The 14572-nt window shown below is 44.0% G+C and overlaps 1 protein-coding gene across 1 annotated transcript in view; it reads right to left on the bottom strand.

Moving 5' to 3' along the window:
* Positions 1–14572, bottom strand: part of DSCAML1 (DS cell adhesion molecule like 1) — a 519489-nt gene that overhangs the window by 97206 nt on the left and 407711 nt on the right. Inside the window, 2 exon segments of the mRNA XM_020989670.2 lie at positions 2747–2866; positions 3241–3519. Coding sequence (XP_020845329.2) covers positions 2747–2866; positions 3241–3519 — 399 coding nt within the window.

Here is a 14572-nt window from a genome sequence, read left to right on the forward strand (position 1 = left end):
TACTAGAGGTGGGCATCTTCACATTTAAAGAGGGCAACAGCATCAAGGATTTGCTCATATTCACTTCTGTGAAGAAACTGAGCTGTCTCTAAACCAATGAGGGAATATTTTTTGAGGTTAAGAGACGAGCATTAATCATTTAGGGACCTCTAGACTAATGGCAGACAATGGTAAACTTAAGAAAGAGACTGAAGCCACAAAGAGTCCACATCAAAAGCAGAACCCTGAGCCTCTTAATCATCAAAAGGATATTGCTATAGTGCCTTAATATTTATAAAGAAATGCCTCTGCCTCCGCCTCCACCTCTAATCCTAAATCTGCCTCCGACCCTAACCCTAACCCTAAATTCATGCCTCTATCTCCTACCTTCTTCTTTCCCCCTCCAAAACCAAACCAAACCAAACCAAACCAAAACAAAACAAACAAAAACCTTGCAAGGGAGATAGTGCTAGTATTATTTTCTCCCAGTTTTACAGATAGGATATTGAGGCTTAGAAAGAATATAAATTCCTGGAGGGTAAGGACTATTTCACTTTTGTCTGTAAATCCCAAAAGCCTCGAACAGTGCCTGGCATATAGTAGATGCCTAATAAATACAGACTGACAAAAGAGATTAGTTGACTTGGCCAAGGTTTTTTTTTTTTAAAGGCAATTGGGGTTAAGTGACTTGCCCAGGGTCACACAGCTAGTAAGTGTCAAGTATTTGGTCTGAGGCCGGATTTGAACACTCAGATCCTCCTGACTTCAGGATCAGTGTTGTATCCACTGCACCACCTAGCTGCCCCCTGGCCAAGGTTTTGTAACAAGTATTGAAGCTGGAACCTGAACCCAGATCTAATTCCAAGATCAGTGTTCTTTCTGTTATATCATACTGTCTTTCAAGCTTCCTCTTACAGACATCAATGAAAGAACATGTCAACTAAGAAAGAAAGGCTTCACGGAGGGCTTTGCCGAAGGGCCAGACCTTTTAAGGCTTCCCAGCTTAAATACCAAAGGACATCACTTAGGGATACTCTCAGCACTTTGTGCCATGAGGTCTAGCTCTTGCCTTTGCCCTTTGACTGCCAATGATACTGTTTCTGAGGCCTTGTGAGAAGCCTTCTTCTGATATTTTCAGCAGCATTCCACGGAAGAGGAATTTAATCTGAGATCAAAGGGGTCCATGAGTCATGGCTGGACTTGAGGAAGGACATGGGGATCTGACAGAACTGTGATCCTATGTGGGTTGATCAGAGACCAGGAAGAGGAGGAGAAAAACGGTGGCACCAGATGATTGAGAGAGAAGTAGCTTCATAGAATCACTCAATGTAAGGTCAGTAAGGATCTTAGACCTCACTAAAACAAACCTCATTTTACATATAAAGAAATTGAAGCCTGGAGGGGTAAAATGATTTTTTGGATTCTTCCAAGTCAAACATTTAATTGAAGACTAGAACTCAAATCTTTGGATTTTCAGGTCAGTTTCTTTTCTAATACAGTTATCCCTTCCACATCACAGGGCTTAGGGATGCAGTGCCCCTGCAATCTGGAAAATCCACATAATTTTTTTTTGGCACTCCCTTCATACCGGAGAAGTTTGAATTATTATGGCATTAAAAGATAAAATATGTTGATATTGTATAATAATAATAATATATATATATATATATATATCTGATGTACTTCTGAATTTCTAAACTTTTTCTGTGTTGTCTGCTGGCCTTCATGTGTCATCTGTGCCTTTTGCAAAATTCCCCCGAAATTCCCATTTAATTTCTTATGCTGACCTGTGATATATTGAAACTGTGATGGGGAAAGTTGCGATGTGGAAGGTACAACTGTACACTATCCTACTTGTATATGTTTGGCTTCAGATCCTGACCTTGCTGGAAAGTCTAAGCCCTTGACTCCAAGGAGAAATTTATATATAATTTCTAGCAAATTCTGCTCAAACCTATGTGGCCCAGTGGTCTAAGGCTAAGACTGAAGAAGTTCTCTCTAGACACAAAAATATGGGTTTCTCACATATGTTGCATGGGGCCAGCTGGTGGTGGGCACCATAGAATAAGATAAATCATAAGGAAAAAAAATATAGGAATACACACCACTTCTATTAAAGTGTGGAAAGAGGACATGTTTTTTTTTTCATCTCAGAGCCTAGAAATTCCACTCCGGTATATATTGAAGTGGACAAAGAGAAGCAAAGTCCGCCTTGAGTGGACTTAATCCATTTAACTTTGGAACTCCTGCCCTGGGGCTTATTGTTGAGTGGATGAGTGGCAGATATTCTAGATCATGCTTCTCATCCCATCTAGCTGTCCACTCTAGCCACCTTCTTGCAGGTTGCCATGCAGGTGCCTCCCTTTTGACTCCCTCTACCCTGTCCATGCCTCTCCCCCCCCTTTCCTGTTTTCTACCTCTTGCCTGGGAACCATAATCACATCAAAACTACCATTGATTGTGGATAGAATATGTCAATGACTATCCCATTCACCATCCCTGCAACTCCTCAGACAAAAAAAAAAACTTCCTTCCCTGGTTACCATCTCCTTTATATGTGTTTTGTCTCACTCTTGCAAGCTCCTTGAGGTCAGGGACTATCTCTCTGTTTGTGTGTACCTTCAGAACTTAGCACAGTGTCTGATACGCAGTAAACATTTAATAAATGCTATGTATTCATTCGTACCATCAGAACCTTTTTTCCTTCTTAGCCTGGGGTCTATATGTTTTACCTGAAATAATTCACAGCCAAGGCCCCAGTGCTTACCTTTGGCATGCTTCCACATGACCTTGGGAGGTGGGTAGCCATCCACGGAGCAGTTCAGCACTCCAGCTTTGCCATAAATACCATTCTGGTTGTTGGGCTGCACCACAAAACGAGGTGGAACTAGGGAAGTTAGAGTGGGGAGAAGGGAAGAGAAAGGTTCAGTAGATTAGTAACTACTACAGACATGCTTGCTTAGAGCTTCTCAACCTGAATCTTAAGGGGGAACAAACCACCCTTCCCAATGTCAGGCTATGATCACCCCTGGCCACATCTTCTGGACAGGGCTGGAACTTATTTCCCTGTACTGACATTCCTTTGCAGAGATTGAGTCTTTCCCTCTATAGTTCCTAAAGTCCTGATATATTGAGGGTCTTTGCAAGTCAGGATCAAGAGAAGTTACCTCAACGGTCAATCACAGGTCCTCCAGCCCTATGACCATGGGACTGTCTCTGTCCTTCCCATCTCCTGCCCTTCTCCCACGGGGGGGGTCTCACCTCGCACGATCAACTGCCGCTCACGGCTGACAGTAGCAGCATCATTGCTGGCAATACAGGTGTAATTTCCATTGTGATTGAGGGAGACACTGGAAATCTGGAGGGAACTCATGAATTCCTTGCTCTCGATGGTCACTCCTGAGCCAGAGATGATCACTTGGCCATCCTTCCTCCAGGTGATCCGGATGGGCATGTCCCCAGAGGACACCACACAGGGGATGTACAGCAATTGTCCAATGGAGGCAGGGGGAAATTCAAAGGGTTGAATCAGGGGGGGAACTGGACAAGAATGCCAAGAGAAGAGGCAAGAGGGAAATGATAGCATGAAAATCAGTCCTTAACTACCACCCTTTCCCTCCCTGTTCCAGTTAGGGATATTCATTTGCACGCACTTTCCTGTGGACTCTAGGATACCTCTGTCCTAGGATTGGTTCTTGCCTTAGTGGGAAGCATATAAAAAACTCTTGATGGGGACTAGATTCTTGCTTCAGAATCAAGGCCTCCTTGGTTACTTATCCTTTGCAGCTATTCTTATTCATCAGGTCCTATGAGAATCCAAATTGTCTCCCAGGCATCTGACTGCCCACCTTGCCTTGCCCTTCATTATGTTTATCCTTGGTTCTTGTCTGCCTGCTTACCCAGTGTGGCCTCTGTGCTTATCATAGTGAATTACAACTCTCCATTCTGCCCCAAATTTTATTTTGTGTTTTCATCTGGACCTCTGATTGACTGTTGACCTATCACTAAGGCCACACACCCAATTTCCCTGTTGTGTTGTGGTCTGTTTTTGCCCCTGTTCCTTATCATACATCCACAACCCACTACCTCCCATGGGATCAATGCTGACAGATGTAATGAAACATGCCCCAGCCATGAGACTCTTTCCCATGTGTTCCCCACACTGCCTTATTTATTCTTGTCTCTATCTCTGGAGCTCCCACTCTCCTGTCCTTTCACTTTTCTAATAGAAGTAGGAGAGACTGGGAGCTTGTTGCATATGCTGTTTCAGAAGATCTTGGGCAAGAAAGAGATCCCACAGAGGCCCCAGCTCCACAGTGGGCCCAGGGAGAGAGATCCTACAGTCAGTCAGTCAGTTGATAAATATTTATTAAGCATCTACTATGTGCCAGGCACTGCATTAAGTGCTGGGGATACAAAGAAAGAAAAAAAACCAGTTCTTGCTCTCAAGAAGCTCACAATCTAATGGGGTTACAGCATATAAATCACTATGTACAAACAAGTCATATACAACATAAGTTGAAGATAATCAATAAACTGAAGGCATTAGAATAAAGGGGGATTAGCTAATACTTCCTATAGAAGATCAGATTTTAGCTGGGACCTGAAGGAAGCCAGGGAAGCCAGGAGATGGAGAGGATAAGGGAGAGAAATCCTGGTTTGGAGGTCAGCCAGGAAAAAAAATCTAAAGTTGGGAGATGGAGTGTCTTGTTCAGGGAATAGCTAGAAAGCCAGTGTCACTCTGTGTGTGTGTGTGTGTGTGTGTGTGTGTGTGTGTGTGTGCACGCGCGCACACGTGTGCATGTGCGTGTGAAGGGTGTGAGGTATAAAAAGGCTAGAAGGTGGGGTAGGTCATTAAGAGCTTTGAATACCAAACAGAGGATTTTATATTTGATCTTAAAGATGATAGGGAGCCACTAGAATTTATTGATTAGAGGGGTCACTTGGTCAGACCTGCATTTCAGGAAGATCACTTTTACAGCTTAGTGGAGGATGAACTGAAGTGGGGATAGAGTTGGGTAGGGAGACCAACCAGCAGGCTATTGAAATAATCCAGGCTTGAGGTGATGAGTGCCCTTACCAGGGTGATAGCAGTGCCAGAGGTGAGAAGGGGGTGTATACGAGAGACATTAGGAAGACAAAATTAACAAGACTAAACCACCAGAGCATATACAGAAGGTGAGAGATGGTGAAGAGTTGTGGATTGGTACCTGGTTGTAAGCCTGGTAGCCTCGATAGGAATTGAGATGATTCAGCTTGGAAAAAGGAAGTCTGAGGTGTCTTAAAGTGTCTGAAGTCTACTGATCAGCTTTCTACATCTCTGATGAATATAGAGCAAGTGGAAATGGGTTGAAATTGAAGTAGGGAAGATGATGAGACATGAGATTGGGAAGTTAGGAAGAGAACAGCTCAGATCCACAGAGGTTCCTGACAGACAGATCCCAAAGAGTGGTCCACATCTGCAGAAGGACCCTACAGAAGGGTCTAGACATGGAGACCCTATAGGGGGTACCCAGATCCACAGAGTTCTCAGAAATAGTAACCTCCACCCACCCACAAAGAGGCCCATATCTATGGAAGACTCTGACATATCCATGGAGGGCTCAGGCAGAGAGATGCTAGAGAAGAAGATATAAAGGAAAGAAGGAAGAGGATAGAAGGAAGAAAATAAACATTTTATTAAGCACGACGATGTGCCAGATACTGTGCTAAATGCATTACAGATATGATTTCATTTGACCCTCGCAACAGCCCAGGGAGGTAGGTGCTATTATTACCCCCATTTTACAGTTGAGGAAACTGGGGTAGATAGAGGTTAAGTGACTCACTCAGGATCGCGTAGCGAATAAGTAGCTTAAGGCTAGATTTGAACTTGGGTTTCCCTGATTTCACATCCAGCTCCCAACTACCTGCTTCTAGACAGTGGCCCCAGACAGAGAGGCCCCACAGAGGGGACTCTGAAGGAAGTACATATCCTTTTACTTTATGGTTTCCCTTTGGGTAAGATTGGACAAGGAGACAGGAAGGTTGCAATCCCTTTCCTGGACAGAATGAGTAGTAGATCTGTGGTTGTTATCTGCCCTGGTTGGTTTATATGGCCATGCATGGCATCAACTGATCTTCTAGCATGCCTTCCACTGCCACTTAAGTCCTCCCTTCAGGAAATCTCCCCTGTGTGCCCAAATCTTAACCTGTGTGCATGTGTGTGTGCGTGAAGGGGGGATGGAGGGACTGGATGGAGCCTGAGGGACTCTTAGATGGATGTTTCTTTTCCAAGGTCTAGATAGAGAAGTAGCCATTATCTTTAGGATAACTCAATTAGGCCACAGCTTCTTCAGCAAGTAGGGGGTGGGAGGAGAAGAGAGAGGAGCTTAACAAGGGCAAACACTTAATAGATAGAAGAGAACTCCTTTCTGTAGTCTAGTAATTAAATTATAAGGCTGTCTATAGTCCAACAGCCTTTCCTGGCCCATCCTGGCTCATTTAGCTGAGTGAAGCTTCCTTGACTGTTTCTTACCTTAATAGCCACCTCAAAGGCATGAGGATGAGACCCTTGGAGGAGGAAGGATAGGAGAAGGCAGGCCCTTGATTTCATCTGGAGGTGTTGATAGACGTAGGGGAAAATGTCACTAACATGGTGACCTGTCTGTACCATCAGTGGAGGTCTTGGGAATATGGTGGAGGGGCTAGTGGACAGGAGGTCAGCTCTGCCTGCACTCTCTTGTTTGGACTGACTTTCAGGATGTCTTGATAGATCCTTACAGAGAGAAATCTCTTGCATGAGGATGGTGGGATAGGAGATGGGGAAGATGGGAGAGAGTTCTAGGCCTGGAGAGAAGGAATGACTCTTAGGATTGAAGCCATGAGATGACAGCTTTTTCCCTCAATGGAACCTGGAAGTTGCTGACATGGTTCAGAGGCTCCAGGGCTAGTGGTGGGATAGAAGGCTTCCAAGAGGAGAGTGCCCTAATGCCCTAGTATTAGTGAGCTGGAAGATTGTTCCTCTGTGCTGTACAGGAGTGAGACCTTGATTTAGTCTTGTACTGATGATCCAAGATTAGAATGCTCAGATCCAAGCAAAAAGAGAGCTTTGAAAGTGATCTTACATGTGAGGAAAGACAGGAATTGGGGTGATTCAGCTTGGCAAAAGAAGTTGTAAAGACTTTGAAGGCTACTGACCAGATTTCTACACCTCTACTGGGTAGGAGCAAGTAGAAATGGGTTGAAATTGAAGCAGGGAAGATGATCAAACATGAGGAAGACCTTTCGAATCATAAGGGTTTGGGATTTTGGAACAAGTCTGAAAAGATCTTTTGTTTATTTACTTAATTAGAACAGTCAGGATTAAAGGCACTGTTATAGTTAATTGGGTAGAAACGAGGGAGGGAATAGAAAGATTCCTAAGACAAAGCTCCTGCCTTCAAGGGCTCTAGTGGTTCCTATTAGCTCCAAGATAAAATAGAAAATCTTCTTTAGCAACTGAAATCTTTCACAACTTGACTTCCAACCTACCTTTCCAGACTAATACATTATTCCCCTTTACACCACCTACAGATGAATCAAACTGAGTTTTTTACCGTTCTTCACATATGACATCCCATTTCCCATCTCTCCTCAATGTACAAATACCCTCCCTCCTTGCTTCTCTGCATCTTAGAATCGTCTCTACACCATGATACTTAGGCGGCACAACACACAGAGTACCGAACTTGGCAATCAGGAAGATCTGAGTTCAAATCATCTTTCAGATACCTGTCTGCTGTGTGACCTTAGTCACACAGTGACAATTCACTTAATCTCTGTCAGCCTCAGTTTCCTCATATGTAAAATGGAGACAATAATAGCATTCACCATGGAAGACTTTGTGAGGATTAAATGAGATAACATACAGAAAGTGCTTTGCAAACCTTAAAGCACTAGATAAATGGCAACTATTATTAGTGTTGTTATTAGAATCCCTAGTTTCCTTCAAGGATCAGCTCAAACACCACTCCCTGAATGAGGCCCCTCCTGACCTTCTCTCCTCCTCATTCCTTCTCCTTTGATGTAAAAAAAAAACCTCATAGGAATAGGAGTTTAGAGGAAATGTCAAGATGCTAAATCCTGATACCTATACCAGGTGAGAACACTTCTCTGTTGAATGAATCAATCATGGGCTTTTGAAAAACTCTGTGTGTGTGTGTGTGTGTATGTGTGTGTGTGTGTGTGTGTGTGTGTGTGTAGGGAGTTTCTTAATTTAGGTATCTTTGAAAGCCATTAGATCAACTACGAGAGAGTGGGGAGCCTGCGGCCTCAAGGCCACATGTGGCCCTCTAGGTCCTCAAGTGTGGCCCTTTGACCAAATCCAAACTTTATAGAACTGTTTTGTTTGGATTCAGTCAAAGGGCCGCACTTGAGGACCTGGAAGGCCACATGTGGCCTCGAGGCCATAGGTTTCCCACCCCTGAACTAGAGTGACTTTACACCAGAAATGTGTTCAGATTGATGGAGGAAACTTGGTCTTGCCTGGAATCTGTATGTACTGGGAGAGAGTGTGTCACACAATTTGGGAGAATGTTTTATACCAACTATTCTCATACTACCACTTCAGGAAATAATTCTTAATAAAAGCTAATTAACCTTTTTTCACTTTATTTTTCTTGCGATACTCTTAATATGGAAATATGTTTTGCATGACCTCATATATATATATAATGGGTATTATATAGATTGCCTTCTCAATGGGTGGTGAAGGGGCTTCAGGGAGGGAGATAATTTGGAACTCAAAATTAAAAAAAAATGAATGTTAGAAAATTAAAAAATTTTTAAAAAGCTAATTAAGTCTTGCTCACTAAATGATATCAACTGATAATCATGGGAAGGGAAGCCCATCCATAAGTAGGGGCTCATGAGGTACAGCATCAGAAAACCACTCCAAGTCCTCAGAGTTATCACTGGGCCCTCAGGGGAGCTGTAACAGCCACCCTCCTGGGACCCAACCTGTCAGCACAAATGAGGGTTGGGAGAGTAGCTGCAGAACGTGCACTATAACTTATATTTTTTATATGTATGTATGTATGTGTATGTATTTATTTTTGATGTGTACATGTGTCCCCTTGCAAAATATATGCCCTCTTGGGGCAGAGACTGCTTATTCTTTTTCTATGTCTCCCTGGAACCTGCCACAGTGGCTGGAATACATAGTAGGGATTTAATAAATGCTAGTTGATTGATTGATATACATAAACAATGACAGTATGAGTCAGAATGTAATCATTGCTATAAGTTTAGAGGAAGGACAGATTAGGTGTGTCTGGGGCTGATCAGGGAAGGTTTCATGGGGAAGGTCGCATTTAATCTGGGCCTTGAAGAATGGGCACATTTTCAATAGGCAGGACAGAAGGGAAAGAATTACAGGTAGATGACATAGGAGGAGAGGAAGGAAAGCACAAGTCTGTTGGGTCTACTAGGGAAAAGCCTATGGTTTCTCCTTCTTTGTAGGTCATTAGGAATAGGATTAGTGACCATTAGGAATAGGATTAGTGTGGTTTGGCTGCTGCTTAAGAAGAGATAACAAGTAACTGTCCATTCTGGGTACTTCAGACATTCACCTTCCCGAAATCCTGGGGTGGGAAGCAAGTTAGTCTAGGTGACCTTTTGGGGACCCTTCTAAATCTGCATGGGGAAGGGGAGGAGACAACTTCTGGAGGGCTGGCAAAAACAAAAAAAAAATGCAACAACTGTAGAATTCTGTATTCAGAGTCCATCCTGACCCCTCAGCAACAGAGACAATTCATATATTTAACAACGAAGATCATCAGTTTCTCATGTGTTTTAGTGTTTGATGGCTACTGCCTAAGCTACAGTATTCCCCTCAACAAGGCAGCCTTGAGAATGTCACTGTGTGGATAGCATTGAGCTTCTAACTTCTAGCTTGCCTACCCAAGAAAAAGGGTCATCTTTTCACAGGAAGCAAGCTTTGAAGAGAGCAGTTGTGATTCTAATTACCATTCCTTTTGACTTTCCCAATTAGAGTGTAAGCTTCTTGAGAGCAGCGACTGTTTTGCTGGGTTAAATTTGTATGCTCAGGGCTTAGCATACACAGTGCACAGTGAGGGCTTAATAAATTGTTTTTTCATTCCTTCACAGATTCATTCATGGCAGAGGCAGAGGTAGAGGGGGAAGAGGAAAATTTAAAGGGGAATAATGGCAGACACGACAAGCAGATATGGTAACCCAGATCATGGTCTACCATAAAGCCTTTATTGTCACTTGCTGGGAAAGGCAAGGCACTTGTGAATGATGTGTTGACCACTGGCTGGGGCCAATAAAGCCTTTATGGCACCTCTCAATGTCACTCTTTTAGACCAGGAGATTTATTGTAGTCATTAGCAAAGTATGAATGGTGTGAGAGACTGGACTGGAAGTGGTGTAAAGTTGTAGACTAGGAATCAGGAGATGCGGATTCGAGTCCCTGCTTCATCACCACCTTGCTGTGTGACTTTGGGCAAGCCATTTAAATTTTCTGATTCTCTATTTCCTCATCTGCAGAATGGGGATACCATACCCTTCATCCCTTTACTGGGGTGTTGTGGGGATCAAATGAGACACCAAATGTGAAAGTGTCTTGAAAATTATAAAGGGTTATACAAATGGAGGTGTTATTACAATCACAGAGATAAGTAAGGTAGTTGGTCTGTGGGGCAGGAAGACAGGAGCTATTATTGCCAATGGCCCTAATGAGAGCACAAGCTTCTCTTCTTTTCTGAGGATGATTGTAGGCAGTAGGTAAGAACAGGGAGAACTAGTCCTTTGGGGGCAGTGTTATGTTGGCCTATTATATGTAGTATGGTAGTAGAGCTGTGTTTTGGACGGAGAAAAAGCCAGATGGCCAGGGGAGACCTCATTCTTTTTTTAATTTTTAAAATTTTTTTGTGAGACCTCTTTCTACCATAGCAGTATGGCTCTGTGTGTCTGTATTTCTTTTCCTGTACTGTTTATGTCTTTGGGGAGACTTTTGTGAATTGTGCTGTGCTGTAGTCCTGTAAACTGCTTGAGGTCTCAGGCACAGAATGTGCTAAAGAGTGGAGAAATGATGACTCTGTCATATGGTCAGTGACAGTCATGACAATACTCTCTGAGCCTTTCCCTGTTATTTTAGATTTGCCTGTGTCAGAGATGACGGTACCTTTATAATTGGTAGCTGGGAAATGGTGACAAGAAGGTGTCATTATTACTATTCTGGCCCAACTCTAATATTTATTGCCCTATATCTTTAAAAAGAAGGGCATATCTAGATCATTCTCCTGGCTTCTTCTATTGGGAAAAGAAAATTCCTGCTACCAGCTTTGATAATCCCTCCACCCAATTTCTTTCCTTTTCATAAATTAAGATGTGCTTGGTTCATTCTCTTCTGGAAGATGGTGTCATCTTTCATAATAATCAAGGTGTTTTTGGGAGGGCTTCAATAGTGTAGATACTAGAACCTTACTTCCTAACAAGTAGTGGGAATTTAAGTTTTGGGTCAAACCAACTTGGTCAAGAATCTCGCATTCACCCCCGGACATCCTCTCATGTTCTTCATTTGGGCTAGGGTTGGGTAAAGAGAGGAAGCATACCAGGGGCTTCCTGGGCAGTAGGTGCACCTGTTTTGAGCAACCTGCAAAGAAGGGTTGTAGAGTATGTTTGTATTAATTCATTCTACACACCCACAGCTCCCCTGTGCCTTTAAAAAGGACTGTTTGCTCCTAGTTCAAAACCAGAGCACAGAAGCCCAAATGTCCTGGTGCGAGCCAGAAGAAAGACGCCCTGCTTCTCTGTTTTCAGCTCTGGAGTTCCTAAGTGGTACTAATATGATGATGGAAATGTTCCCTCACATTCAGCACCCAGGAGCCCAGAGAGTCAGCTGCACCTTCTCATTTAATTAAAGATTTAGCATGCATGCCCAGAGCTGCTTTTATGCTACGTTATTTTGCAGCTAAAGGGGGCCCCAAAGACATCTTGTCCATGTTGGATTTATGTGCCTGAATCTTAACATCCTGCCAGGGACCTTGCCTGATGTCCAGCGATATAAGCACTCCCCCTTCCAGCAAAGCCTGAATTTCTCCTGCCAGCCAGTTTACACTTGTGCCAAAGGCCCAGGGAAGCCCTGTGCCAACATCCTCCACGGCTTTCCCTCCTCCCTCCATCTCTCTGGGCCATAATCAGCTTGCCCAGGGAATTTTCGATTCAGCACCACCTGCAACCATTTCTAATAGCTGCCAGGAAAGCTGGCACATGAAGGGGGTTGGGGGTGGGGCTCTGAGGGAGGAAAACAAAAGGTATTTGAGGAGCCGTCAGATTCCCTCCCCACCCCAGCCAGGCCGGGCTACTGTCATCCTGTCATCACAGGCTGGGGAGGTAGTGTTGGGGGACATGAAAACCAGCCCTGTCTTGGGTGCCTGTGGACTTGGACACCTTGTTAGTGTCCCCTTTCTGTGCCAACCGGCACATCCTTGGGTAGCCCCTGAAGAAGGGCATCAGCTAATCAAGCTACATCATCCCTAATTAGCTATGATGGGTTTTTCTGCAAAGCTGAATGCTAATCAGAGTAAGGAGAGGTTGGTGGCTAGAGGTGTCAGGGAACAGGGTCAGGGGGTTGTTGGTGGTGGTGGATTGGGGGAGGAAATGCTTTGGATTCCAAGAAAGAACTATGTCACAGGGCTCTCGGGGGGTTCCCCCCCCCCAACCCAGGCTCTGGTAAACTCCTTCCTTCTGAGGCTGTATTTCTCCTAATGAATTTTCACAACCCCTTGAGGTGGGGATATACACACACACACACACACACACACACACACACACACACACACACCCCTCAAATGACATCGGCTGAGAAGATGCTGTTTTTCAGTGCAATCCAAAGAGCTCCAGCAAGTCACTGAGATGGAATGCATCAGATTCAATTCATTAGGACCGATGGCTCCCTGAATGGGGCTGAATAATTGATAGGCAGGAGCAGCTTGCAGGATGTTCACTGTGCTCCACAGACTGAACACTGTAATTTTTTTTTAAAAGCCAACAAACATGGCCAAACGCCGGGTGCGGGCAAGACAAGCAAAGGTTAGATGTTTTAATATGTGATGTTTACACTGTAAACTCTTGCTCTGCTGCTTGTAACAGGAAATGGATCCAGGCGGCCCAGTGACAGCTGAGAGGGAGAGATGGGGCTTTGCTCTAATTCAGCTGCAACTGAGCTAATTTGCCGTGGCTGCTGCAAATCTCCTTGGTGCACAATGATTGTGGTTTGGGTAAGTGGCTCACGCTGGCAGCACACGCTGGACCTCTTCCAGGGTCTGGGGGAAGGCGTGACAGGAGCAGAGATGGGACAAGCACCCCCAGAACTTTCGGAGAGTCACAGATTTAGAGCTGGAGGGATCATAAAAGTCATCTGATCCAACCCCCACACTTTGCAGATGAGGAAACTGAGGCCCACTAAAGTGAAGTGATTGGTTGAAGGTCATAAGATGACCTCCCCACTCTGTCTATGACTTTTTAGAATCCTGTGTCCCCAGTCTCTCTCACCACCCTATCTTAGATGATGGTGACAGAAGCCTAACTTGCTGTGTGACCTTAGACAAGTCACTTAACTTCTCTGGGTCTCATATTTTCCATTCCTTCTGGCCACCATCATGTTCACAAGCCAGGGGTGGGGAACTGAGGCCTCAGGGCCACATGTGGCCCTCTAGGTTTTCAAATGTGGCCCTTTGACTGAATCTGTGAAGTTTGGATTCAGTCAAAGGGCCGCACTTGAGAACCTAGAGGGCCACATGTGGCCTCGAGGCCGCAGGTTCCCCACCCTCGCCCTACACAGTGCTTATCATATGTGGGGACATTATTTTGTGATGGCTATCCATAATCATCTATACATCCATTATTGGACCTCTGGCTTGTCATCTTCAGCTCCCTGTCCTACCATCACCTTAAACTCAATTTGCCATTTTAATCCAATAAACATTTATCTGTCCACAACAGAATTCACTTTTCCTCCTTCAAACCTTCCCCTCAAAACTTTCTTTCTCTTGACTTCCTTATTTCCATCAATGGAATCATTCTTCTCATTCCCCACACTCCATCTATGATGCCGCCTCCTTCTCTCTCCACTTCTAACCCTGCTATTGAAACACAAAGTCTTGTGAATTCACCCCTTTCTTTCCTTTCTCATTTCTACCACCCTAGACCAGGCCCTTATCATCTAATATATGGACTAAATAATAGCTTCCTAAATGGTTTCTCTGCCTAAATGGTCTTCTGCTCCAGTCTTTTCTATACACAGTTACTAGATTAATCTTCCTTAAAGGATAATTTTTATAAATTTACTTCTCTGCTCAGAAACCTTCAATGGCTCCCCATTACCTAAACTGATACTGTTCAAACTTCTTAGCCAGAAATTTAAGACCCTCCACAATTTGGACCTAACCTACCTTTCCAGTTTCATCTCTCGCTGATGCCCAACAAGAGCCTTCCATTCCAGGAAGAATGGCTCACTTATCTACCATCTTCTAATTAATCAAGAATCAATTGATTAATCAATCTTCCAAATATACCATCCACTTTCCCACCTCAGTGTCTTTGCTCA

The sequence above is a fragment of the Phascolarctos cinereus genome, unplaced genomic scaffold, assembly GCF_003287225.1.
Source record: "Phascolarctos cinereus isolate Bilbo 61053 unplaced genomic scaffold, phaCin_HiC Scaffold_726;HRSCAF=1367, whole genome shotgun sequence".
Taxonomy (NCBI): domain Eukaryota; kingdom Metazoa; phylum Chordata; class Mammalia; order Diprotodontia; family Phascolarctidae; genus Phascolarctos; species Phascolarctos cinereus.